The sequence below is a fragment of the Ochlerotatus camptorhynchus genome, unplaced genomic scaffold (assembly GCF_037179485.1).
Source record: "Ochlerotatus camptorhynchus isolate MF236.1 unplaced genomic scaffold, CSIRO-AGI_Acam_v1.1 ptg000815l, whole genome shotgun sequence".
NCBI lineage: Eukaryota > Metazoa > Arthropoda > Insecta > Diptera > Culicidae > Ochlerotatus > Ochlerotatus camptorhynchus.
The window spans coordinates 58,621-83,821 of NW_027041278.1; the positions used below are offsets into that span (position 1 = coordinate 58,621).

A 25,201-nucleotide genomic window follows, 5' to 3' on the forward strand; every position below is an offset into this window, starting at 1 on the left:
GATCTAATGTATGTAGCCCTTAACAGTACTTCAACTAATGTACCAGAACCTGGGCGGACACTTGAGCCTACCCAGGGGAGGACCCGTATTCGACCACACATGTGAATCTAGAGTATCGCACAAGCTGCCAAGTGCAACGGGAAGGACGGTAGGTGTATAGACCTGGGGTTTTTTTTCCTAGATACGCCACCTTTGCGAAAGACACGGTATATGCCCTGAAAAATTACAATTTCCATTACTAGTTCATTCGATGGTATGAGAAAACGGGAGATTTGTCAGTCAGTCAGTAGAACATATCAGACTATAAAGTTTTAACATGTTTCAAGGCTATCTTGATGAAACTTCTTGTCGATAATGATTATAACATACAAGCGTATTCACGCTATTCAAACAATACTAGGTATTGAAGTAATGAAATTGGGTTGTTATCGGAATTTTTCAATATTTAAAACTGCAGTCTTCATCAGTGTTATTCCACCCCGTAAGGTTAGGTTTTTGATAAGTCTTTAGTATTTAGCTACCAAGCCTTTGGGATTTTTTCCTTATTAGAGATTTGAACAGATTTTTCTCCTTTACTTAAATCTTTGGTTATTATTTATTAGGTAGGTTCTAATTCTAAACATTGTAGTTTCATTTAAATACCTTTGATCATGACATTTTTACCTATGGGATAAGTACTTAAGGGGGTTAGGTTTTTGATAAGTCTTTAGTGGGAATGACTTCACATTGTAGTCGAAATACGTATACGTATACGTATACATATCTGTTATGGGTACCAAGATTAATTAAGTGGAATTAAATTAAAGATAACCTTTTTTGCTGTTTTATAACTAGGTATTGACTTGTTCATGATTGTAACATCCGAGTATGTGTAAAGTGTCCCGTGCAAATTTATCGGTTATTTGTGTCTTGATTGATAGTGAAGCATAATTTCTTTTTACAGGACTTCGCAGAACAAAACCCAGCCAAGGTGCCCCTTCGCAATGGGTTACTAATGGTAAGTATTACCTGTATTGGATTACCGTATGCTGCAACTACTGACAGCATGGCTGCAGTTTTCTTGGGGTCAAAAGCAAACCGTTAAAATATGTAATGCACATCCACAAAACATGCATAAATGGCATAGCCTATTTTTTTCAGAAGTTGTGACGGTCGTGTATTTGGTATAAGAAAACACGCTACGGGGAGGGAGTGGAGAGGGATCTAAAATTGATCAAAAAATATGACTTTATTTATGGATGCTCACTTATTTAGTCGCGTTTTACGCGGTATGTTTTTAACGTTTTCTCAAAAACTGTACAACTCAACAATCTCTAATCACATTAGGAGTATTCACTACGTGCAAACTGTCACTGTCGCTAAAATACATACAGCAATCTGATTGACAACTGATTGATGTTCGGTTGTACCGTGTGTGGAGTTGGTTAATGGTTGAAGTAAAATCAAAGGGTTTTAATTGATGGTGGGTGGATTGTGGCAGTGTATATGGGGAAGTCGCACAAACGTCGCCAAGCCATTTCACTTAGAGTTTTTTTTTAACAGAAATCTGTAAAAAAATTACGGAAAACTCAACAGCTGAACGTTCAGTGGACAGTTTCACAGTTTTCCTGTATTCTTTTACAGATATCAGTGAAAAAATTACAGATATTTGTAAAAATTCAGCTGTTGAGATTTCGGTAAAAATTTACAGATTTCTGTAAAAAACTTTAAGTGTATGGGTATGTGAAATGAGTAGGCGACATTCGTGCGACTTCCCCTTATACACTGCAACACTCCAATCAATTAAATCGCTTTGATTTTATATCAACCATTGTTGAAGTCCAGCTGTTGAGATTTCGGTAACATTTTACAGAGTTCTGTAAAAAATTCTAAGTGTATGGGTATGTGAAATAGGTTGGCAAACAGGTTGACAGTGATGAATCGGTCTTTTGAGGCATTTCCATTACTTTAAATAGAATGCTAACGTAAAATCCAGTTGTATCTTCAGTTAATTCAACTTAAAATAGATAGGTCAGTGTTATTAATTTTTCTATCAAAATGCAAAGTGCCCGCACTGTGTTTTCACTGAAGATGCACTTGAAAGTGCACAGAGTGTGGTTCTCCGGTGCGGTGTGGAAATTTTGAATTTTGATTGAGGGAGTAATAGCACTAAACTATCTCTTTTCAGATGGGTTAACTTAAAAGTCAATTAGATTAACGTAAGTATTCTATATTCAAAAGTAATGAAAAGTCCTAAAATAGCAATCCATCCCTGCAGGTTGATGTACAAGTTGTAATGATCGGACACGGAATAAAGAACGATTAGTTACGAAATACTTAAAATCTTTATTTTTACTTTCAATAGAAAAACAACCACGTTCGCGCGTTGATAGCTGCGTAGCAAAGATTGACAGCTTGAGTTCTTTTTCTTCGACGACGACCCGATGGAAGCCAGGCTGACCAGTGTTGCCGGGCGATGCCACAGGGCCCCTCCAGTTACACCAAAAATCTTACGCGATGTCCAGATTGTGTAACTTTCGTACGATGATCATCTTGAGGATATTTCTGCAAATCCGGATTACAAGTGAAAGCCGCTTTTATTCGGTCGACTGAAATGCGCTGCTGTTTTCCAGAAATAAGTACGTCGAAGAACTTAGCATCTCGTCTTATTACCTTGAATGGACCGTCATAAGGATGCTGCAACGGTCGCTTCACAGAATCCACTCGTACAAATACATGTGTACATGTTTTCAAATTGGCGTTGACAAAACTTGTCGTTCTCCATGACGTTTAGTATCGTGCGGTTTTATATTGTCGAACGTACGGTGAAACATTTGAGCAAACTCCGATCGGTCGATATCTCCAGGTGCAGACTGAAAGAATTCACAAGGAATCCGTAAAGCCTGACCGTAAACCATATCCGCAACCGAGCACTGCAGGTCGTCCCTAAATGCCACCCAAATGTCCCAGAAGAATCATTGGAAGTTCGTCGTACCAATTCTTAGAGTTTACACACATTATCGATGCTTTCAATGTTCGGTGAAAACGTTCTACGATGCCGTTCGCTTGTGGGTGATAGGCATTCGTACGAATATGGTGAACACCTAACATTCGCGTTAACTCCCGAAAGAGATCGGACTCAAATTGCCGTCCCTGGTCGGTTGTCAGGTTTTCTGGGACTCCAAATCTTGCTATCCATGTTGAGTACAGTGCTTGAGCCACAGATGCTGCAGTCATATCGACAAGTGGAACCGCTTCAGGCCATCTGGTAAAACGGTCAATCATGGTCAGTAGGTAGCGGTATCCTTGTGACGGCGGCAAAGGACCAACCAGGTCAATATGAAGGTGTTGGAAACGAGCCTTCGGTAGGTCAAATTTTCCCAACGGAGAGACGGTATGTCGATGCACCTTCGACCGTTGGCAGTCGACGCAGTGTTTGACAAACTCATTTATTTCACGGTTCATAGCTGGCCAAACGAATCGCTCGGAGATTAACTTCCTGCCGCCTCGTGCTCCTGGGTGAGAAATTCCGTGTAGGCATTCCATGATGGTTCTCCGTTGAGTACTTGGAACGAAAGGTCGTGGTTTTCCGGTCGAGACATCACAGTAGATCGGTTGAGAACAACCACTCATCCGTTTTGCTTCAAATTTTAGCGAAGTAGATTTGGATTGCATCAACTGCTGAAGCTCCGCGTCGTTTTTCTGCTTTCGTCCGATTTCTTCATAGTCCACCGAAGTAGGCGCTAGTATACTCTCCACACGAGACAATGCATCGGCGACGTAATTTTCACTTCCACTGACATGTTGTATATCCGTGGTAAATTCCGAGATGAAACATAGGTATCGTTCTTCATGCGGTAGCCGAGAGCTGGAATCGGTTGTTAGCGCGTATGTTAGTGGGCGATGGTCAGTGAAGATCGTGAAGTTGCGTCCTTCAAGGAAGTGCCGAAAATATTTCACAGACATTTTCATCGCAGTCAGTTCACGGCCAAAAGTAGAGTATTTCGTTTGGGACATCGAAAATTTTTCGGAATAAAATCCGAGTGGTTCCCAATTCTGACCATTTAGCTGCTGCAAGACAGCCCCCGCAGCAATATTTGAGGCATCGATCATCAGAGCTAATGGTTTCGACGAGTCAGGATAGTGAAGCAGTGCTGTCTCCGCTAATGATTTTTTACAACGCTCGAAGCTTGATGAAGCTGCATCTGTCCACTGTACTTTACGTATGTCGTTTTTCCTGTTCCCGGGAATAAGCTTCTGCAACTCAGCTTGGATGTCGGATGCATGACGAACGAAGCGTTTGTAGCCGTTGGCGAGTGCCAGAAAGCGACGGAGTTCCTTGACTGTTGTCGGTTTCTCGTAGTCCATAATGGCTTGGACGCGTGACGGGAGCGGCCGCACTCCATCACTGCTGATCAGGTATCCTAAAAATTCCACTTCCTTTTGGGCAAACACGCTCTTACCCAAATTTAGAACGAGTCCGTGCTGGCGTAGGCGGTCAAACACTATGCGTAGATGCTCCTGGTGTTGAGCAAGGGATTCAGAAGCGATGCATATGTCATCTATAAAGACAACAACGAAATCAAGATCACCAAAGATTCGGTTCATGTAGCGCTGGAACGTCTGACTTGCGTTACATAACCCAAATTGCATGCGGGTGAACTCAAACAAGCCAAACGATGTGATGACCGCCGTTTTGGGAATGTCTGCTTCCTCCACCGCAACCTGATGATACGCTCGCTCCAGATCAAGAGTTGTGAAAACGGACTTACCATGAAGCGAATGCAGCAAATCGTGGATGTGCGGTAAAGGATAACGGTCAGGTGTAGTGATATGATTTAAGCGACGGTAGTCACCAACGAAACGCCATTTCCCGTTCTTTTTCAGCACACAATGCAAAGGACTTGCCCAACTGCTACTCGATGGTCTGCATATTCCTAGATCACACATAAGGCGAAACTCTTCCTTAGCAGCTTTAACTTTGTCCGGATGCATTCGTCGAACTTTAGACGCCACGGGTGGTCCACGAGTAACTATGTGATGGGTTACGTCACACTGCGTGACAGAACGAAGCGTCGATGGCAGAGTTATTTCCCGGTACTCCATTAACAAATCGTGGAACGGATGATCGGCACCAACAAGTGTTACACTGTGCAGAGCAGCAGTCATCATACCTCCAGAAGACTTCAATCCTGTCTGGCCATCTATCAGTTTTTGGTTTTTCAAATCGACGAGTATGCCGAAGTGCGCCAAAAAATCAGCACCGATTATTGGCATCGTCACTTCAGCAACGAGGAAATTCCAGGTGAATCTTCGTCTCAATCCTAGGTAGACAGGAATAAAATTCGTTCCAAATGTCCGAATTCTACTTCCGTTGGCTGCGTGGAGCTGTTGTATAACGGTACCGTTCAATCGATCTCTCCTGGAGGCAGGCAATATTGTGACGTCCGATCCAGTGTCGATTAGAAAGCGTGTATTGTTCGTCCTGTCAAAAATTACCATTCGGCGACTTTCCGACACTCCGGCCACCACCGCCGATGATGTTGGGGAGGATGCTAGTTTTTTGAGCTCCATGAAAACGGTTCTCGGCACCGCTGAGCATCGTTTCCATATTTCCTATGGTACCAGCACAGTCCGGATCGTGATGACGAACGAGAACCACTTCGGTTTCACGAAAACGAACGGCCTCGCTCAGGGTTGGGAGCCTTCAGGCGTCGGATTTCCACTGTGAGAAGTTCGATCTGCTCTGCTAGCTTCCTTTCACCACTGTTGCTGTGCGTTGGTTCGTTGTGCACCATGGCAACTGCGGAGGACTGACCGTTGGAGGCGTCGGTGATCTTGTCTGCCATTTCAGCCAACTTCTCGATGGTACCATCGTGGCATGTGAGAATTGGTCGAATGTTTGCCGGGAGGCGTTGAATGAAAATCATTTTGAGCAGATTGTTATCCACGCCCAAACCCGTCGACAACTCTCTCATCTTTGCTAACAGATGCGTTGGGCGCATATCGCCAAGATCGTGGGCCCCCAGCAGCTGTTCGAAGCGGCTTTCAGCAGACAGGGCGAAGCGAGCAATTAGGCGATCTTTCACTGTTTTGTATTTATTTTCCGCTGGAGGAGCAGCTACCAAATCGGCTATGTGACATATAACCGATTGATCCACTTTGGCCACGATGTGGTAAAACTTGATTTCATCATTGACGATTTTCGCAAGGTGGAATTGCGCTTCCGATTGCGCAAACCACATAGCCGGATCAGTTTTCCAAAAATCCGGTAGTTTTACCGCGACAGATGCTGCTGCGTTGCTCCCATTATCGTCCGGCATTTTGAGGCTAGTTTCGGCTTTGAGATCGAATTTCGGCGGAAAACCGTGAAATCGGACCGAAACTTTTAGATTCGCGACGTCGCGGGTCACCAATGAAATGATCGGACACGGAATAAAGAACGATTAGTTACGAAATACTTAAAATCTTTATTTTTACTTTCAATAGAAAAACAACCACGTTCGCGCGTTGATAGCTACGTAGCAAAGATTGACAGCTTGAGTTCTTTTTCTTCGACGACGACCCGATGGAAGCCAGGCTGACCAGTGTTGCCGGGCGATGCCACAAAGTCGAATTACAAATTTGATTGTGTGTGGCGCATTTGCGAAATTTTTGCTCGGTTGACGAAGTGGTTGAAAGAAGATCCGATAAGTACTCCAAGAAACAAATGTTGGATTATCGGCTTTTTGCTGAAGGAAGTGTTACTACTACCTAAAGCTACAACAAATTTAAGCAGCACTTTTCAGTGCTCAATATCTGTAGATTTTCTACCCTGTTTGACTCTTATTCCTCTTCAATCCTTGTTTGGACCCTACCCGAGGTAATCCTTCTAAGATATCTATTTGGAAAATTCCTCTTCGATCCTTCAGATTATCATATAATCTGCTTGGGAGTCGATTTAGATAAAAGTTTTACTACCGCCATGGTGCCTAAGCGCAAAAGAAAAGGGCAATCTATTGATCTCCCTTCCGATGAAATTAATTTGATTTGCTCACGGATGATGAGAATGATCCATCATCCAGGAAAAATTCTAGTAAACTTTGTGATAACCACTTCCTATTTCCATGCGCTTCGCATGGAACTTTTGAACTTCGTGAAATTTAAGTTTTCACTGCAAATTGGCCGACGAGGTGAATGCCGTGTATTGGCTGAAACCTTGGACGGATTCAAATGTCTCCTCAAGTATCTTACTGAGAAGCAGCATATTTTCTTTTACTTACGACACCAAAACTGAACGTGTGTTCAAGGTTGTCATGAAAGATTTGCCCAGTGGTGAATCTCTGGATCCGATCAAAGATGAACTGGCCAAATTACTTGGAGTTGTGCCAATCCGAGTAATCAAAATGAAAATGAAATCCCGTCCAGGCGATTCGCGCAACAAGATTTCTAATGATTTTTTATTTCGTTCACTTCAAGTCTAGTGAACTAAACAAGCTTAAGCCCTTAGAAAAAGCTAGCCTTATGCTCCTTGTCCGAGTGAAGTGGGAACACTTAGGGAAAACTGGAGGAAATTTCCAAAACCTCACCCAGTGCCGTAAGTGCCAGGGATGGGTTCACGGAACCAAAAATTACGACATTCCAGCTAAATGCATGAATTGTGGTGATTCCTCTCACGCAAAGGACGACTGTCCTGTGAAGGAAGATAATAAGAAATTTAAATGTTCAAATTGTGGTGAAAACCACAAATCCAATTTTTGGGAAAGTAAGACTCGCAAAGCTATCCTACAACCTCGTTCTAAGCGCAGGTAGAAAACGCTCCACGTTTCCAACAGGTACAAATTCTTCTGCTGTTAACAACGGTCAGCGAGGAACAAATTCTACAATACAAATATTACCCCTGCTTCAAATTCTTCATCTATACCTACTCCCCTCGCTGCTAACAATGTTCAGCGAGTAAATGGAGCTACCTATGGTGCTATTGCAACGGGTAAAAATCAAAATGCTAGCCAACGTAATTCTAACTGAAATGTTGCAAATTTTGACTTCGGAAGCATTACTGCTCCTTAAATGATTTTTTTTTACAGAAATCATTGATTGACATGATTGCTGATATATTTAAATCTAACTCCATGTTTGATGCTATTCAAACTGGAGTAAAATTTGCGAACAATATCGTCATGACTTTAAAATTGAGTAATTAAAATTTTTAAATTGGAATGCTTGATATCTTAAAGATAATGAAGACGAGCTATTTAACTTTTTGAGAGTTCATAACGTGCATATTGCCGTTATAACTGAAACGTTCCTTAAACCTGACCATAAGGTTAAAAAGGAAGCAAATTATTCCATTAATAGAAATGATCGTCTTAATGAAGCCTGTGGTGGCGCTGCCATCATTGTTCACAGATGATTCAAACATTACATTCTTTCTTCATTTGAATCCAAAGTTTTTGAAATTTTGGGAAATTCTGTTAAAAATTTGGGCAACTAACCAGCCTATTTGCCATTTCAATGCGTAAGCCAGCAAAAGAATTTTTCTCAAGGGTTACCTTCAGAAACTATCCCGTCATAGGTCTGAATTCTTCATTATTGGTGATTTTAATGCAAAATACCGCTCATGGAATAATGCTCAAAACAATTTCAATGGCAATATTCTGTTTGATGATTGTTCTGGGGGTTATTACACTATTCAATATCCAAACTGCCCAACATGCTTTTCTTCAGCAAGAAATCCCTCCACTATTGATTTGGTCTTAACTGATTCATGTCAAATTTTTAGCCAATTGGATACCCATGCTGACTTGGGTTATGATCACCTTCCAGTAACTTTTGAAATACCCCAAGAACTAATTTATAATCCCAATAGCTCTACTTTCAATTACTATAGAGCTGATTGGGAGCAACATCGAACATCTATGGAATATAGCTTCAATCCAAACATTCCTTTGCAAACCAAAAATGATGTTAATTATGCTCTTGAATCTCTGACTACTTCTATAGTCGAAGCAAGAGCTGCCTCAGTACCAACATGCGAGGTTAAATTTGATTCAATTATAATTATCATTATTATTTATTTATTAACAACACTTTACCAATTATAATAGACGACGATCTTCAGCTCACCATTCCTCTCCAACTGGGGAGTTTGGTAAAGAAAGATGATCAACCCGATTCGTACCTTCCTCAAAGTTGTCCTTGCTCGCTTTCTACTCTCTATACACAATTTCCACACTGCCGTTTTCTAACGGAACTATCAACTCTATTCTCTCACCTTCTCATCTATCGTATAGAAATTACCACTTTAGTCTACTTTTTGAAAATAGGTTGCTTTTTGAAATTGTTGGCCGACCGGACAGCTGCCTCCCAGAGCCCTCCAAAGTGTGGAGTACTCAGGGGAATGGTATTCCATTGAATACCGTCCTTGACGACCTCGGTGGTGATTCATTCGTGGTGTTCTCGATCCTTCAATGATCGGAAAAGTTCTGTCGATTGGTTCCTAGCGCCTACAAATTTTGAGTGATTATCCGAAAAGATATCGGAGCATTTTTCTCGTCGCGACACAAATCGTCACAAGCCTTGCATGAACCGCTCTGTTGAATGGTTGGAAACGAGCTTCAAGTTTACTGCTTTGGCACAGAGAAAGATAAACACTGCTACGTAAGCCTTCGCAGCTGCGCGCCTAGGAGCTGGTCGGATGTAGACGGGCCAAAGCAGTCTACACCTATTTTTGTGAACGGTCGGGTTACTGTTACACGAGATGATGCCAACTATCCCATGAATTGTTGCACTGTAGTAGGTTTGGTACGATAGCATCTAAGGCATTGACCTCTCTGACACCATTCCTTCCACAAAGAGGCCAGAATTGCGGCAGAATCGCTCCCAATAATAGTTGGGGCCCGGCGTGTTATTACCGCTCATGAAAATCTTTCACTATGATATGGGTTAACTGGTGGCGTGGATGGATGTTTGGTGCTTTTCAGTCCATTTGAGTTCTTCAGCCGTCCCCCCTACTCTTATTAACCCTTTCTTGCAAACGTACAGGTGAAAGCACCTCAACGGTGACTTTCTTTATACTGATTCTCCTTTTGTTAACGCCATATATTATTTGGGAAAGACTTCTGCACGCTGCGAACAATAGCATACACGAAACGAAAATCAATTATTTAATTCATGTGTTTCACTTATACATTTTTGCCAAAGCATCAGCCTTATTCATTCCATAAGACAAACCACATAGGTATGTGTGACCGCTTATACATTTCATTTGGCACATGATCTTTATTAACTTTTTGCAAGGCGTCTGCTTATTAGTTGACTTATACATTTTATGAATAATCAGCAATGGAAATTTGCCAAAAGGTATAAGGATATTTCTATCCGTGTACTCAGTAGTTCTCAACTCCGTAGTGGTTAGAAATCAATTCTTTGAATGCACCTTTCTTGGGGCTCACAGAAGTTCTATTAAACGCAGCCAGTACGCTGTTCGTCGAATCAGGTCCGAATACGTTGCAATAGGTGATACTGTACAAGTGACTGCTGTGCGACGCTTCCCTTCCTCTGCTGTCTTTAACGAATTTGAACCTTCCCACCAGAACTCGTTGTGGACAATGTTTTCGGGAGAAACTTCACGGGATATAAGATCTGCTGGATTGTTCTTTCCTGGTACGTGCCTCCATTTCTATTCATCGATGAAGCCTTGGATTTTCGCCACCCTGTTGGCAACGAAGGTGGACCATGTTACGAGAGCAGAATCAATCCAACACAATACACACGTTGGATACGTCCAAAAGCAAGCTGAAACTGATAACTCTGTCGAGGTCTTGACGTTGTCGTACAGCTGGAACAAGAGTAAGTCACTGCATAGTTCTAGCCTTGGGATGACTTCGGAGTGGAAATACATTTGATAGGGATGACAAAAGTCGGACCTTCACCGTCCTGTCCCGCATTGGGAGTAATAAAACTACGGTCGATGCGAATTTCGTTGAGAATTGGAAGTTTTCCGTGAAATTTTTACCAACTCTCACTCACCGTTCGAGGTATTAGTTCATCTCATTCCAAGCGGTTCCCGTTCCTGTCTTCTAACGTCCACAGATGCTGCATAAAAATATTGGAAGATGCTGTCGTGGCACTTGTAACGACATTTTGACATCAATTAATCTTTAAAAGTTGTATTTCTAAATAAAGTAATTAAATTCAATTAAAGCACGGATACCACTTACCAAAAATTGCTTACTTCTATGGGTGTGCCGCTGTATCCAAACTATTACGTAAAGCTCTATTTTTACGCGCTGCGCCACCTATCTTTGAAATTAGTAACCTGAGAAATATTTCGGCATGAAAAGCTTTGATAAAAAGACGATTAAGGTTCAAGTTCTTAAAGTAGCATACCTGTTGGCGGATTGACCTGATCTAAATTAATTAATTACTGCGCAATTTCTCACCACCAATCAAACTTCAGGATCAACGGAAAATTCCATCGTTTTCGGAAATTCCAATCAGGAACCGCGTAGTAAAGCTCCTGCACATCGAGCGTAGTAAATTGCGTCTTACTTTTTAAGTCTAAACCAATTCGTGACGCGATCGAACATTTAATCTTAGTGGAGTGCTCGAATCGAAAAGATCAAAAGTGATTCTTATTGGAAAATATTTTAAAGTTCTTTTAGTCGAAGTCTAAAATCGAAGTAATTTCCGGGACAGTAAATTTAAATTTGATTCAGTGATTCAGTGCGATTTATTTAATTACAGGTTTTTTTTAAGTTATTTTGTTAAATCGACAGTTCAAAACCAATTGTGCAAAATTATTGAAATTGGTTCAGGTAAGCCAAAAAAAAAACTATAACTAGTTCGACCTTAAGGGAAGAAAATTAATTACCTGCGTTGAATAGGCCCTGCCCATCCAACGAGGGCGGTTTGTCTGGAGTCAGCGAATCCGGAAACTCGAAAGTTCGTCCGGAGTGCATCGAGACCGGATATTCGAAGGTTTGACCGCCGTATCTGGTCACCTCCCAGTCGAGTGAAGGTTTGACCGAAGTACCTCGGGTCACCTTCCCAGGCGAATCAAGGTTTGTCTGCAACCCAAGTCGGAACAGAAGCGGTAAGTCACTGTTTAGTAGACCCTGTGTGACGGAAGGTTTATACCCGTCCAACGACCGTTTGCGCGCGCAATATAAATTGATACTCGAGATTTTAATTGGACCTCTGTCGGTGAACGAAACTACGGTTTGCGTTCAGGCTTACTCGAGCGTGTAGCACTGCTCGAGTTCCCAATTTTTGCCCGTTTTGCCAAGTGGTACGACATCGAGCCTCGTCAACGTGCTCGTCACTCCGCTGAATACAGGGACGCATTCACCCTGAACCAGTCGATACCCACGGGTTTAGCCGAGTCCATTCGATAACGGTCAAGATAAATAATCCGCTTCTAAAAACGGGCCCGTAGCTATCGTAGTTGGAACTTTCCAGACGTCGTCGGTCTTCGTCGCCGGACCACGTGGGACCGTCACCGCGCAGAAGAAGTGTACTGTTTCCGAAGAATAAATTGACCGAAGAAAGTTGTTTGAATTTTCCTACGAATGAAAAGTATTATTCAGAGCTAGACGTGACGTCACCCACTAGAAGATAGGGTTTTCCTTTGGATATTAAACCTGATAAAGTAAATAATAATAAATTTTAAATTCTTTTGCTTAGTTGTAAAGCTTGAAACAAACCTGATAATCTTATCTTTTTCTTTTCTTCCATTTTTGCGTTGAAATTATGAAACAAGACTGAATACTTCTATTTTAGTACACACTTCACCTGTTCGCGGCGAATTGTATGATTATTGGTGAATTGGTTGGTCTATTTCGCTAAGACACACACCACTACTGCTCGATATTATTGCAATAGCTAAATTGGTTCTTTTGGTACAGTAATCACTCGAGTAATACGGTTAAGTTTGCTTCATCGGTTGGGTCAATTTGTAGTTGTTCGGTTCGCTTAAAAACTGTATTGACCTGCCTTGAGAAGGCAGTCTCATGCCGGGCTATTGGTCAGAGATAACGGTCCTTCTATCTGGAGGTGGCGCATAAGCCGTTTTCTTTAGACGAGACAAGAACGTTACATTTGGCGCCCAACGTGGGGCCCTCAAAACAGGGCTTTAACGATTTGGTGACTTAGTCGGAAATTTTTGCTTGAATTAGTTGTGATTTTGAGAAGTGAATTGGATTTCGTACAGTAGGATTAGAAGACTAATTGGAATTGAATTTAAGATTACAAACTTTCTGCAGTTTTGATAAGCTAGGTCAATTTGGATTTGGTTAGTTTGGTAAAATTTAGTTAAGTTCGGAAAAAATTTGAATTCGGTTTTAATAATAGTCAATACCCTTAAAAGTTAAGTTTTTTTTTCTCGTTCTATAATTTGAACTATCTTGATTGTGGAGTTTTGAAAATGGCTAATGTACAGTACAGTGTGGATGATCATCTAAATCAAAACCGTACTGCGAATTCTCAGCGGACTCTGGTAACGCCGCCTGGTTCGGAATCTGCCGATTCCATGGAGGGGGCTGTAGGAGGTATCAATACGGAGCGTACGCAGCGTCTTGTCTGGGCGGATCAAATGATGGCCTCAACCGGGAGTCCAAGACGGGAAACTAGGTTCTCACTGGATAGCCGCTTCCCGGCACCAAATAACTTGCAGGCTGAATTTCACCAGGCTGCGAGATTCCAACTTTCGGCCGAAGGATTTCAATTGCCTTTTCGGGGTGTTACATCCAGCACGCGGGTGGAGAGAGGAGTGCAGAATCCGTTTGCGACATCCCGGGTGCAGACCTTGTATTCTACGGGTTTCTCTGAGCCTGTGGCAACGGCTAATCGACAAAACAGTTCGAATCCGTTTTGGGATGATGACCTCGACGGACCAGACCAAATGGAGAACAACGCTAGTGTTCATGCATCGCAGAATCAGCCTCCAAATGGAGCTTTCCGTTTGACAGGTGATGACCTGGCTCCGTTGTTGAATTCCACTGTCCAGCCGACTTTTTCTACGGGAGGATCTAGACCAGATGTGACGGTTGATTCAGCGCCAGTGGCACATTCTACTGCTCCCCTGCATCGAGTGTTTCAGCCATCTGTTTCAAACCCAGGTTCGTTCCGGACGATGCAGTCAAATGTTTTGGGGCATAGGAATGATGGTGTTCGTACACCCTCCGGTGAATCCAACGAGACTTTGCAAAATGGGTCCGTTCACCAGCCAGGAGGAATTTCACCAGCAGTCGGACCTGTAAATGCGAGTGAAACGTCACTTAACTATATACACGTATCTGAAATACAAAATTATGTGCAAACTTACGTTCGTCAGCTTTTGAGCAATGCACCTAACCGGCAAATCGATCGGGATACTGTTGTTAACAATCTTGCTCAGAAAATAGCTGATGTAGGCATACATGATCCGGAAGTGTCTCGTATTTCTCGTGGATCCGTGGGAGAAGAATCTGCTCCGGTTCCACCGAGAGTGCCAGCCCCGCTGCAATTGCCGTGCGCGGGAAGATCCAATCAACCTGAGAATAGATCAGAGCAAATCAATAACGAGACCCCTCAAGCGTTTAGGAACGTTCTACGAAACTCTTGGCCGAGTTTTCATAACTCTGGAGCTCCTAGAAGACCCGGCGGACCAACCGTTAGAGATCAACGTAATGAACCCTTCGTACAGATGAACGACCCTTCAATCTTTAACCCGAATCCTCAAGCGATGAATAATGGAGCACCAAACCAACTGAGCCGCGGGAGATTGCCACATCAAACGTGTAACATTATGGAGAAATGGCCTAAGTTCGCGGGGGATGCTAATCCAACTCCTGTGGTTGACTTTCTGCGACAGATCAATCTGTTAAGTCGGTCGTATCAAATCTCCAAAGAAGAGTTGAGAACCCATGCACATCTCCTCTTCAAAGAAGATGCGTACGTGTGGTATTCTGCTTACGAACCGAAATTCAATTCGTGGGACACTCTGTTGTACTATCTTTGCATGAGGTACGACAATCCTAATCGGGATCGTTTCATAAAGGAAGATCTTCGCAACAGGAAACAGCGTCCTAACGAACTGTTTAGTGCGTTCCTCACAGACATTGAAAATTTGTCCCAGCGGATGAATAAAAGGATCTCCGACGAGGAAAAGTTTGACATTGTAGTCGAGAACATGAAAATGTCATATAAACGACGGTTAGCTTTGGAGGAAGTCACCTCGTTGGAACACCTAGCACAACTGTGTTACCGGTTCGATGCTTTGGAAGGGAACTTGTACGTAAGGGAGCCAACAGCAACACAAACGACCAATCTGCACAAGCTACCAGTAAGGATGAGCGAGCGAAACCACTCTGCTGGAATTGCCGTAAATCGGGACATCTCTGGAGGGAATGTGATCAAAAGAAGGCCATATTTTGTCATATGTGTGGACACCCGGAGACAACCGCTTTTCGATGTCCGCAACAACATGACATTAGGCCAGCTTTCAATCCGAAATCAAAAAACGATTAGAGGAGGAGATTCGTGGGAACCGAGCTCCTACCAACGTTATCGCAAAGGTTCCCAATTCCCCGTTTTCTCGAGTTAACCAGACCTTCGTCATACAGACCAGCTTCCGACGTTGTCCTCATCTGACTGTTTCAATTCTCGATACTCAGGTAGAAGGACTAGCAGACACTGGAGCAAGTGTGTCAATCATCAGCTCACCTAGCCTTATCAGCCGTCTTGGATTAAAAATCCAGAACTGTAATTTAAAAATATTTACCGCAGATCGGACACCGTATACCTGTTTAGGATATGTGAATGTCCCGTACAGATATCAAGGTGACACGAGAGTAATCCCTACTCTAGTAGTACCAGAGATCTCTAAGGTCTTGATCCTAGGAATTGACTTCTTATCAGCTTTCCATTTCCAACTGGTTGCTTGTCCAAATGATCCATCAGGTCCAACCCTCTCCGAAGATCAAAGCCTGAATTACATCGAGGACTATTTTGGTGACGACGAGGGTCGCATCTGTTTCCATGTGGTTCCAGCAGCTAATCCTACGCCGGTCAGCGAGCCTCGAGAAGAGGATGAAAGTCTCGAGATGCCGACAGTGGAAATCCCCACAACACGAATCGAAAACGCTTGTGAAATTGAAACGGAACACCAATTATCTCCCACGCAGAGTACGGAACTGTTTCAGGCTATCCAACATCTTCCGATGACTCAAGAAGGAAAATTGGGTAGGACACCGTTATTGAAACACTCCATAGAACTTGTACCCGGGGCCACAGCGAGACGAATTCCAGCGTATCGATGGTCTCCAGCAGTAGAAGCGGTCATTGATGACGAAATGAACAGACTACTTAGCCTTGATGTGATAGAGGAGTGTGAAGGATCCGCAGACTTCGCCAATCCACTATTGCCGATAAAAAAAACCAACCGGCAAATGGCGCATTTGCCTAGATTCTCGGCGGTTGAATTCTCTAACTAAACGGGACGAGTTCCCAATCCCGAATATGACCGTAATCCTGCAGCGGATCAAACGCTCACGCTACTTTTCGGTTATAGACTTGACCGAGTCTTACTATCAGGTCGAGCTCGACGACGACGCCAAGAACAAAACGGCCTTTAGGACTAACAAGGGCCTATACCGCTTCAAGGTTATGCCCTTTGGTTTAACGAACGCGCCGGCCACTATGGCTCGTTTAATGGTGAAGGTACTTGGTCACGATCTAGAGCCATTCGTTTACGTCTACTTGGACGATATAATAATCGTTTCAGAATCGTTCGAGGAACATCTTCGACTGATCCAATGCGTTGGCGAACGCTTAGCACAAGCAGGCTTGACTATAAACATCCTAAAGTCAAAGTTCTGCCAGAAAAGTATCAAATATCTCGGGTATGTATTGTCCGAAGATGGGTTGTCGATGGATGTCTCAAAAATCCAGCCCGTTTTGGACTACCCTGTACCTCGAACAGTAAAAGACGTTCGGCGATTGCTCGGTCTTGCTGGCTTTTATCAAAAGTTCATAAGAAACTATTCCGAAATCACCGTACCCATCAGCGATTTGCTTAAGAAAGGGCGTCGAAAGTTCGAGTGGACGATGGAAGCCGATAATGCCCTTCAGCGATTAAAAGAAGCTCTAGTATCCTCACCGATTTTAGCTAACCCCGATTTTTCACTACCCTTCATAATTGAGACCGACAGCTCGGACTTGGCCATCGGTTCTGTCTTGGTCCAGATTCAAAACGGAGAACGTAAGTGCATCGCGTACTACTCGAAAAAGTTATCGAGTACCCAACGGAAATATAGTGCCACCGAAAGGGAATGTCTGGCGGTACTACTGAGCGTAGAAAACTTTCGACATTTTGTCGAAGGGAATCGCTTCGTGGTTCAAACAGATGCGATGTCCCTAACCTTCCTGCAAACGATGAGCATTGAATCAAAAAGCCCACGCATCGCTCGATGGGCATTGAAACTGTCGAAATACGACGTGGAACTTCAATACAAAAAAGGCTCGGAAAACATACCGGCCGATGCTCTCAGCCGCAGCATTTTCGTCGTAGACTGTCAACTCCCTGATCCATACATCGAAGGTTTGAAGCAACAAGTTGAACAGCACCCCGATAAATATCCGGATTTCAAAATCCTCAATAGTCGAATTTTCAAGTTTGTATCCAATTCGACACTACCGGAAGACCCAGCGTTCCGATGGAAAGAAGTCCTGCCTTTTTATGAGAGAAAACCAACTATTAAAGAAATTCATGACTTGGCTCACATGGGATTCCTCAAAACTCTCGAAAAAGTTCGTGAACGCTACTATTGGCCCAGGATGGCAAGTGAAGTCAGACGATTTTGCAGTAGTTGCCAAGTCTGTAAGGAGTCCAAGGTTCCAAATATGAACGTACGTCCGCCTTGTGGCAAGCCAAAACTTTGTAGTCGTCCATGGGAACTAATATCCATCGATTTCCTAGGTCCTTACCCGAAGTCACGGAAAGGAAATGTATGGATCCTTGTGATCTGTGATTTTTTCTCAAAATTTGTGCTGGCTCAATGCATGAGAACAGCTACGGCTCCAGGAGTCTGTGCCGTCATGGAGAACCTTGTGTTTACTCTATTTGGAGCGCCATCGATCTGTATAACCGATAATGCAAATGTCTTCCAGTGTGAAATGTTCAGGAAACTTTTAAAAACCTACGGTGTGACGCAATGGAATCTTGCGGTGTATCACCCAAGCCCGAATCCGGCCGAAAGAGTAAACCGTGTTATTGTAACGGCCATACGTTGCGCGTTGAATCAGCAAGCAGATCACCGTAACTGGGATGAATCTGTGCCCAAAATCGCCGCCGCAATCCGTACCAGTGTGCACGAAAGTACTGGTTTTACACCGTACTTTATCAATTTTGGCCGAAATATGATAAGCACAGGCAGCGAATATGATCATTTGCGAGAGTTTGACTCGGAAAGCGACAATGTTTCGTCCCACCGAAGTGAAGAGGCTCGAAAGTTATACGAACTAGTTCGTAAAAATATCCAGGATGCGTATAATCGTTACTCACGACCGTATAATTTAAGATCGAACGAAAAACACACCTTTAAACCCGGTGACATCGTCTATAAACGTGACGTGCATTTGTCCGATAAAGCAAAGCACTTTGTTGGCAAATTTGGAACCAAATATACTCGCGCACGAATACTGTCTGCTCTCGGAACCAACACCTATGTCCTCGAAAATGAGGAAGGACAAAGAATCCCTGGTACGTTTCATGGGTCTTTTCTAAAAAAGGCCTAAAATGAAAAAAAAAAAGAAACCACAGCTATGACGGTGCATCTGCCTGATGCACATAAACAAAGAAGACACCACTGCCTAAAATAAAACACTCTTGAAGGTGCTACGGCAACAAGTCCAACGTTCGAGAAGTCCTTGTGTTCCCTCACGTTGTGGACAAATCGGCCTCACAAGCAAAGGCAACACTTTGTCGTTAGTCTTTGCTCAATCAGAAAGAGACCTTAATGTCCAGCTATGACGGTGCATCCGCCTGATGCACAAATACAAATCAGCTGAACTGCCCAAAAATACTCTTGGAGGTGCTACGGCAAATCGTCCAACGTTCGAGAAGTCCATTTGGTTGCCTCACGTTGTTGACAAATTCTGCTTCGACTGTGTCAGTCTAGTCTGTTCGATCAGACCAAACGACCTTGACCGTGAAATCGAAGCCCTTCTTCTCGCAATATAACGGTATCCTTTTGTTCTCAACAGAACAGTAGAGATCATCCCACAGTATTTTGTTTGTTCTTCACAATCTTAGTTTTAGCACTTTTCCACTCATTAGCCTTAGTTCTCGTTAATTTTTCATATGATACATTCGTAGCACAATAGTTTCAGCCAAAATTTTCACCGTAGATAGCGTATTCTGCTGAAAATACTTGCAAAATTAGTAAAATATTCCATTATACTTACCTCCGCATGTTTTAGCTTTTCATTTTTGATTTCTTTTGAGTATTGACCTCCCACAGTAGAGTTTTCACAGTAGATTTTTTGACATTCCGCGAAACGTTTTGTAACGTCTGAATAGGGTGACTATGTTGACTGTTAGGATCAGAATTGGGCGTGCATGATTTTGGTATGCTTTTCGGTAATTTAGTTAGTTCGGTAAGAAATGATGTTTTCCAATTCGTTAATTGGAGTAATTCGGTTCGGTTTAAGAATTTTCCTGATATGTCAGGAGTAAAAAAATTTTTTCAGATATTTCTGAAGTAATCGGTATTTAGAATAGGAAATAGTCAGTCAGAAGAAAGAATTAAGTCGGTTGGTATAGGTGAGTTTGGCATAGTGTAGGAACAGTCCAACATAGTTTACTTTGCATATTGTTTATTAAAGATAACCCAATTTGAATTCAATTCCAGTTAGTTCACCAAATCACATAAACAGAATCAAATGAAATCGGTTGGTTAAATTCTTACTAAATTTATATTTGTTTTGTGATGCGTATTAGTAATTTTTCAAAATAAAAATTTTGAAATTTTAAATAAATTTCAAAATTTTTATATTTTTAGCATGGTCGAGAATGCAGCAAATCGTGGATGTGCGGTAAAGGATAACGGTCAGGTGTAGTGATATGATTTAAGCGACGGTAGTCACCAACGAAACGCCATTTCCCGTTCTTTTTCAGCACACAATGCAAAGGACTTGCCCAACTGCTACTCGATGGTCTGCATATTCCTAGATCACACATAAGGCGAAACTCTTCCTTAGCAGCTTTAACTTTGTCCGGATGCATTCGTCGAACTTTAGACGCCACGGGTGGTCCACGAGTAACTATGTGATGGGTTACGTCACACTGCGTGACAGAACGAAGCGTCGATGGCAGAGTTATTTCCCGGTACTCCATTAACAAATCGTGGAACGGATGATCGGCACCAACAAGTGTTACACTGTGCAGAGCAGCAGTCATCATACCTCCAGAAGACTTCAATCCTGTCTGGCCATCTATCAGTTTTTGGTTTTTCAAATCGACGAGTATGCCGAAGTGCGCCAAAAAATCAGCACCGATTATTGGCATCGTCACTTCAGCAACGAGGAAATTCCAGGTGAATCTTCGTCTCAATCCTAGGTAGACAGGAATAAAATTCGTTCCAAATGTCCGAATTCTACTTCCGTTGGCTGCGTGGAGCTGTTGTATAACGGTACCGTTCAATCGATCTCTCCTGGAGGCAGGCAATATTGTGACGTCCGATCCAGTGTCGATTAGAAAGCGTGTATTGTTCGTCCTGTCAAAAATTACCATTCGGCGACTTTCCGACACTCCGGCCACCACCGCCGATGATGTTGGGGAGGATGCTAGTTTTTTGAGCTCCATGAAAACGGTTCTCGGCACCGCTGAGCATCGTTTCCATATTTCCTATGGTACCAGCACAGTCCGGATCGTGATGACGAACGAGAACCACTTCGGTTTCACGAAAACGAACGGCCTCGCTCAGGGTTGGGAGCCTTCAGGCGTCGGATTTCCACTGTGAGAAGTTCGATCTGCTCTGCTAGCTTCCTTTCACCACTGTTGCTGTGCGTTGGTTCGTTGTGCACCATGGCAACTGCGGAGGACTGACCGTTGGAGGCGTCGGTGATCTTGTCTGCCATTTCAGCCAACTTCTCGATGGTACCATCGTGGCATGTGAGAATTGGTCGAATGTTTGCCGGGAGGCGTTGAATGAAAATCATTTTGAGCAGATTGTTATCCACGCCCAAACCCATCGACAACTCTCTCATCTTTGCTAACAGATGCGTTGGGCGCATATCGCCAAGATCGTGGGCCCCCAGCAGCTGTTCGAAGCGGCTTTCAGCAGACAGGGCGAAGCGAGCAATTAGGCGATCTTTCACTGTTTTGTATTTATTTTCCGCTGGAGGAGCAGCTACCAAATCGGCTATGTGACATATAACCGATTGATCCACTTTGGCCACGATGTGGTAAAACTTGATTTCATCATTGACGATTTTCGCAAGGTGGAATTGCGCTTCCGATTGCGCAAACCACATAGCCGGATCAGTTTTCCAAAAATCCGGTAGTTTTACCGCGACAGATGCTGCTGCGTTGCTCCCATTATCGTCCGGCATTTTGAGGCTAGTTTCGGCTTTGAGATCGAATTTCGGCGGAAAACCGTGAAATCGGACCGAAACTTTTAGATTCGCGACGTCGCGGGTCACCAATGTAATGATCGGACACGGAATAAAGAACGATTAGTTACGAAATACTTAAAATCTTTATTTTTACTTTCAATAGAAAAACAACCACGTTCGCGCGTTGATAGCTACGTAGCAAAGATTGACAGCTTGAGTTCTTTTTCTTCGACGACGACCCGATGGAAGCCAGGCTGACCAGTGTTGCCGGGCGATGCCACAAAGTCGAATTACAAATTTGATTGTGTGTGGCGCATTTGCGAAATTTTTGCTCGGTTGACGAAGTGGTTGAAAGAAGATCCGATAAGTACTCCAAGAAACAAATGTTGGATTATCGGCTTTTTGCTGAAGGAAGTGTTACTACTACCTAAAGCTACAACAAATTTAAGCAGCACTTTTCAGTGCTCAATATCTGTAGATTTTCTACCCTGTTTGACTCTTATTCCTCTTCAATCCTTGTTTGGACCCTACCCGAGGTAATCCTTCTAAGATATCTATTTGGAAAATTCCTCTTCGATCCTTCAGATTATCATATAATCTGCTTGGGAGTCGATTTAGATAAAAGTTTTACTGCCGCCATGGTGCCTAAGCGCAAAAGAAAAGGGCAATCTATTGATCTCCCTTCCGATGAAATTAATTTGATTTGCTCACGGATGATGAGAATGATCCATCATCCAGGAAAAATTCTAGTAAACTTTGTGATAACCACTTCCTATTTCCATGCGCTTCGCATGGAACTTTTGAACTTCGTGAAATTTAAGTTTTCACTGCAAATTGGCCGACGAGGTGAATGCCGTGTATTGGCTGAAACCTTGGACGGATTCAAATGTCTCCTCAAGTATCTTACTGAGAAGCAGCATATTTTCTTTTACTTACGACACCAAAACTGAACGTGTGTTCAAGGTTGTCATGAAAGATTTGCCCAGTGGTGAATCTCTGGATCCGATCAAAGATGAACTGGCCAAATTACTTGGAGTTGTGCCAATCCGAGTAATCAAAATGAAAATGAAATCCCGTCCAGGCGATTCGCGCAACAAGATTTCTAATGATTTTTTATTTCGTTCACTTCAAGTCTAGTGAACTAAACAAGCTTAAGCCCTTAGAAAAAGCTAGCCTTATGCTCCTTGTCCGAGTGAAGTGGGAACACTTAGGGAAAACTGGAGGAAATTTCCAAAACCTCACCCAGTGCCGTAAGTGCCAGGGATGGGTTCACGGAACCAAAAATTACGACATTCCAGCTAAATGCATGAATTGTGGTGATTCCTCTCACGCAAAGGACGACTGTCCTGTGAAGGAAGATAATAAGAAATTTAAATGTTCAAATTGTGGTGAAAACCACAAATCCAATTTTTGGGAAAGTAAGACTCGCAAAGCTATCCTACAACCTCGTTCTAAGCGCAGGTAGAAAACGCTCCACGTTTCCAACAGGTACAAATTCTTCTGCTGTTAACAACGGTCAGCGAGGAACAAATTCTACAATACAAATATTACCCCTGCTTCAAATTCTTCATCTATACCTACTCCCCTCGCTGCTAACAATGTTCAGCGAGTAAATGGAGCTACCTATGGTGCTATTGCAACGGGTAAAAATCAAAATGCTAGCCAACGTAATTCTAACTGAAATGTTGCAAATTTTGACTTCGGAAGCATTACTGCTCCTTAAATGATTTTTTTTTACAGAAATCATTGATTGACATGATTGCTGATATATTTAAATCTAACTCCATGTTTGATGCTATTCAAACTGGAGTAAAATTTGCGAACAATATCGTCATGACTTTAAAATTGAGTAATTAAAATTTTTAAATTGGAATGCTTGATATCTTAAAGATAATGAAGACGAGCTATTTAACTTTTTGAGAGTTCATAACGTGCATATTGCCGTTATAACTGAAACGTTCCTTAAACCTGACCATAAGGTTAAAAAGGAAGCAAATTATTCCATTAATAGAAATGATCGTCTTAATGAAGCCTGTGGTGGCGCTGCCATCATTGTTCACAGATGATTCAAACATTACATTCTTTCTTCATTTGAATCCAAAGTTTTTGAAATTTTGGGAAATTCTGTTAAAAATTTGGGCAACTAACCAGCCTATTTGCCATTTCAATGCGTAAGCCAGCAAAAGAATTTTTCTCAAGGGTTACCTTCAGAAACTATCCCGTCATAGGTCTGAATTCTTCATTATTGGTGATTTTAATGCAAAATACCGCTCATGGAATAATGCTCAAAACAATTTCAATGGCAATATTCTGTTTGATGATTGTTCTGGGGGTTATTACACTATTCAATATCCAAACTGCCCAACATGCTTTTCTTCAGCAAGAAATCCCTCCACTATTGATTTGGTCTTAACTGATTCATGTCAAATTTTTAGCCAATTGGATACCCATGCTGACTTGGGTTATGATCACCTTCCAGTAACTTTTGAAATACCCCAAGAACTAATTTATAATCCCAATAGCTCTACTTTCAATTACTATAGAGCTGATTGGGAGCAACATCGAACATCTATGGAATATAGCTTCAATCCAAACATTCCTTTGCAAACCAAAAATGATGTTAATTATGCTCTTGAATCTCTGACTACTTCTATAGTCGAAGCAAGAGCTGCCTCAGTACCAACATGCGAGGTTAAATTTGATTCAATTATAATTATCATTATTATTTATTTATTAACAACACTTTACCAATTATAATAGACGACGATCTTCAGCTCACCATTCCTCTCCAACTGGGGAGTTTGGTAAAGAAAGATGATCAACCCGATTCGTACCTTCCTCAAAGTTGTCCTTGCTCGCTTTCTACTCTCTATACACAATTTCCACACTGCCGTTTTCTAACGGAACTATCAACTCTATTCTCTCACCTTCTCATCTATCGTATAGAAATTACCACTTTAGTCTACTTTTTGAAAATAGGTTGCTTTTTGAAATTGTTGGCCGACCGGACAGCTGCCTCCCAGAGCCCTCCAAAGTGTGGAGTACTCAGGGGAATGGTATTCCATTGAATACCGTCCTTGACGACCTCGGTGGTGATTCATTCGTGGTGTTCTCGATCCTTCAATGATCGGAAAAGTTCTGTCGATTGGTTCCTAGCGCCTACAAATTTTGAGTGATTATCCGAAAAGATATCGGAGCATTTTTCTCGTCGCGACACAAATCGTCACAAGCCTTGCATGAACCGCTCTGTTGAATGGTTGGAAACGAGCTTCAAGTTTACTGCTTTGGCACAGAGAAAGATAAACACTGCTACGTAAGCCTTCGCAGCTGCGCGCCTAGGAGCTGGTCGGATGTAGACGGGGCCAAAGCAGTCTACACCTATTTTTGTGAACGGTCGGGTTACTGTTACACGAGATGATGCCAACTATCCCATGAATTGTTGCACTGTAGTAGGTTTGGTACGATAGCATCTAAGGCATTGACCTCTCTGACACCATTCCTCCCACAAAGAGGCCAGAATTGCGGCAGAATCGCTCCCAATAATAGTTGGGGCCCGGCGTGTTATTACCGCTCATGAAAATGTTTCACTATGATATGGGTTAACTGGTGGCGTGGATGGATGTTTGGTGCTTTTCAGTCCATTTGA

At 42.6% G+C, this 25,201-nt stretch overlaps 2 protein-coding genes across 2 annotated transcripts in view; one reads left to right on the forward strand and one right to left on the reverse strand.

Moving 5' to 3' along the window:
* Positions 1 to 939: 939 nt before the first annotated feature.
* The window catches only part of LOC135715125 (uncharacterized), a gene marked incomplete at its 5' end in the record, with an annotated part of 29,237 nt that continues 4,975 nt past the window's right edge, over positions 940 to 25,201 (forward strand). Inside the window, one exon of the mRNA XM_065238534.1 lies at positions 940 to 997. Coding sequence (XP_065094606.1) covers positions 940 to 997 — 58 coding nt within the window. The remainder of the gene's footprint in view (positions 998 to 25,201) is intronic.
* Positions 13,388 to 19,639, reverse strand: LOC135715128 (uncharacterized). The gene is made up of 3 exons (XM_065238536.1): positions 19,405 to 19,639; positions 14,285 to 14,492; positions 13,388 to 14,213 (listed from the first exon to the last, which is right to left on the reverse strand). The coding sequence occupies exons 1-3, from the start codon at positions 19,410 to 19,412 to the stop codon at positions 14,031 to 14,033; spliced, it is 399 nt and encodes a 132-aa protein (XP_065094608.1). The 5' UTR covers positions 19,413 to 19,639; the 3' UTR covers positions 13,388 to 14,030.

Coding starts and splice junctions, on each gene's coding strand:
- LOC135715128 (XM_065238536.1), bottom strand. Junction 14,214..14,284: donor TTGCTCAAAAGCTGACGAAC/GTAAGTTTGCAC, acceptor TCGCATTTACAG/GTCCGACTGCTGGTGAAATT.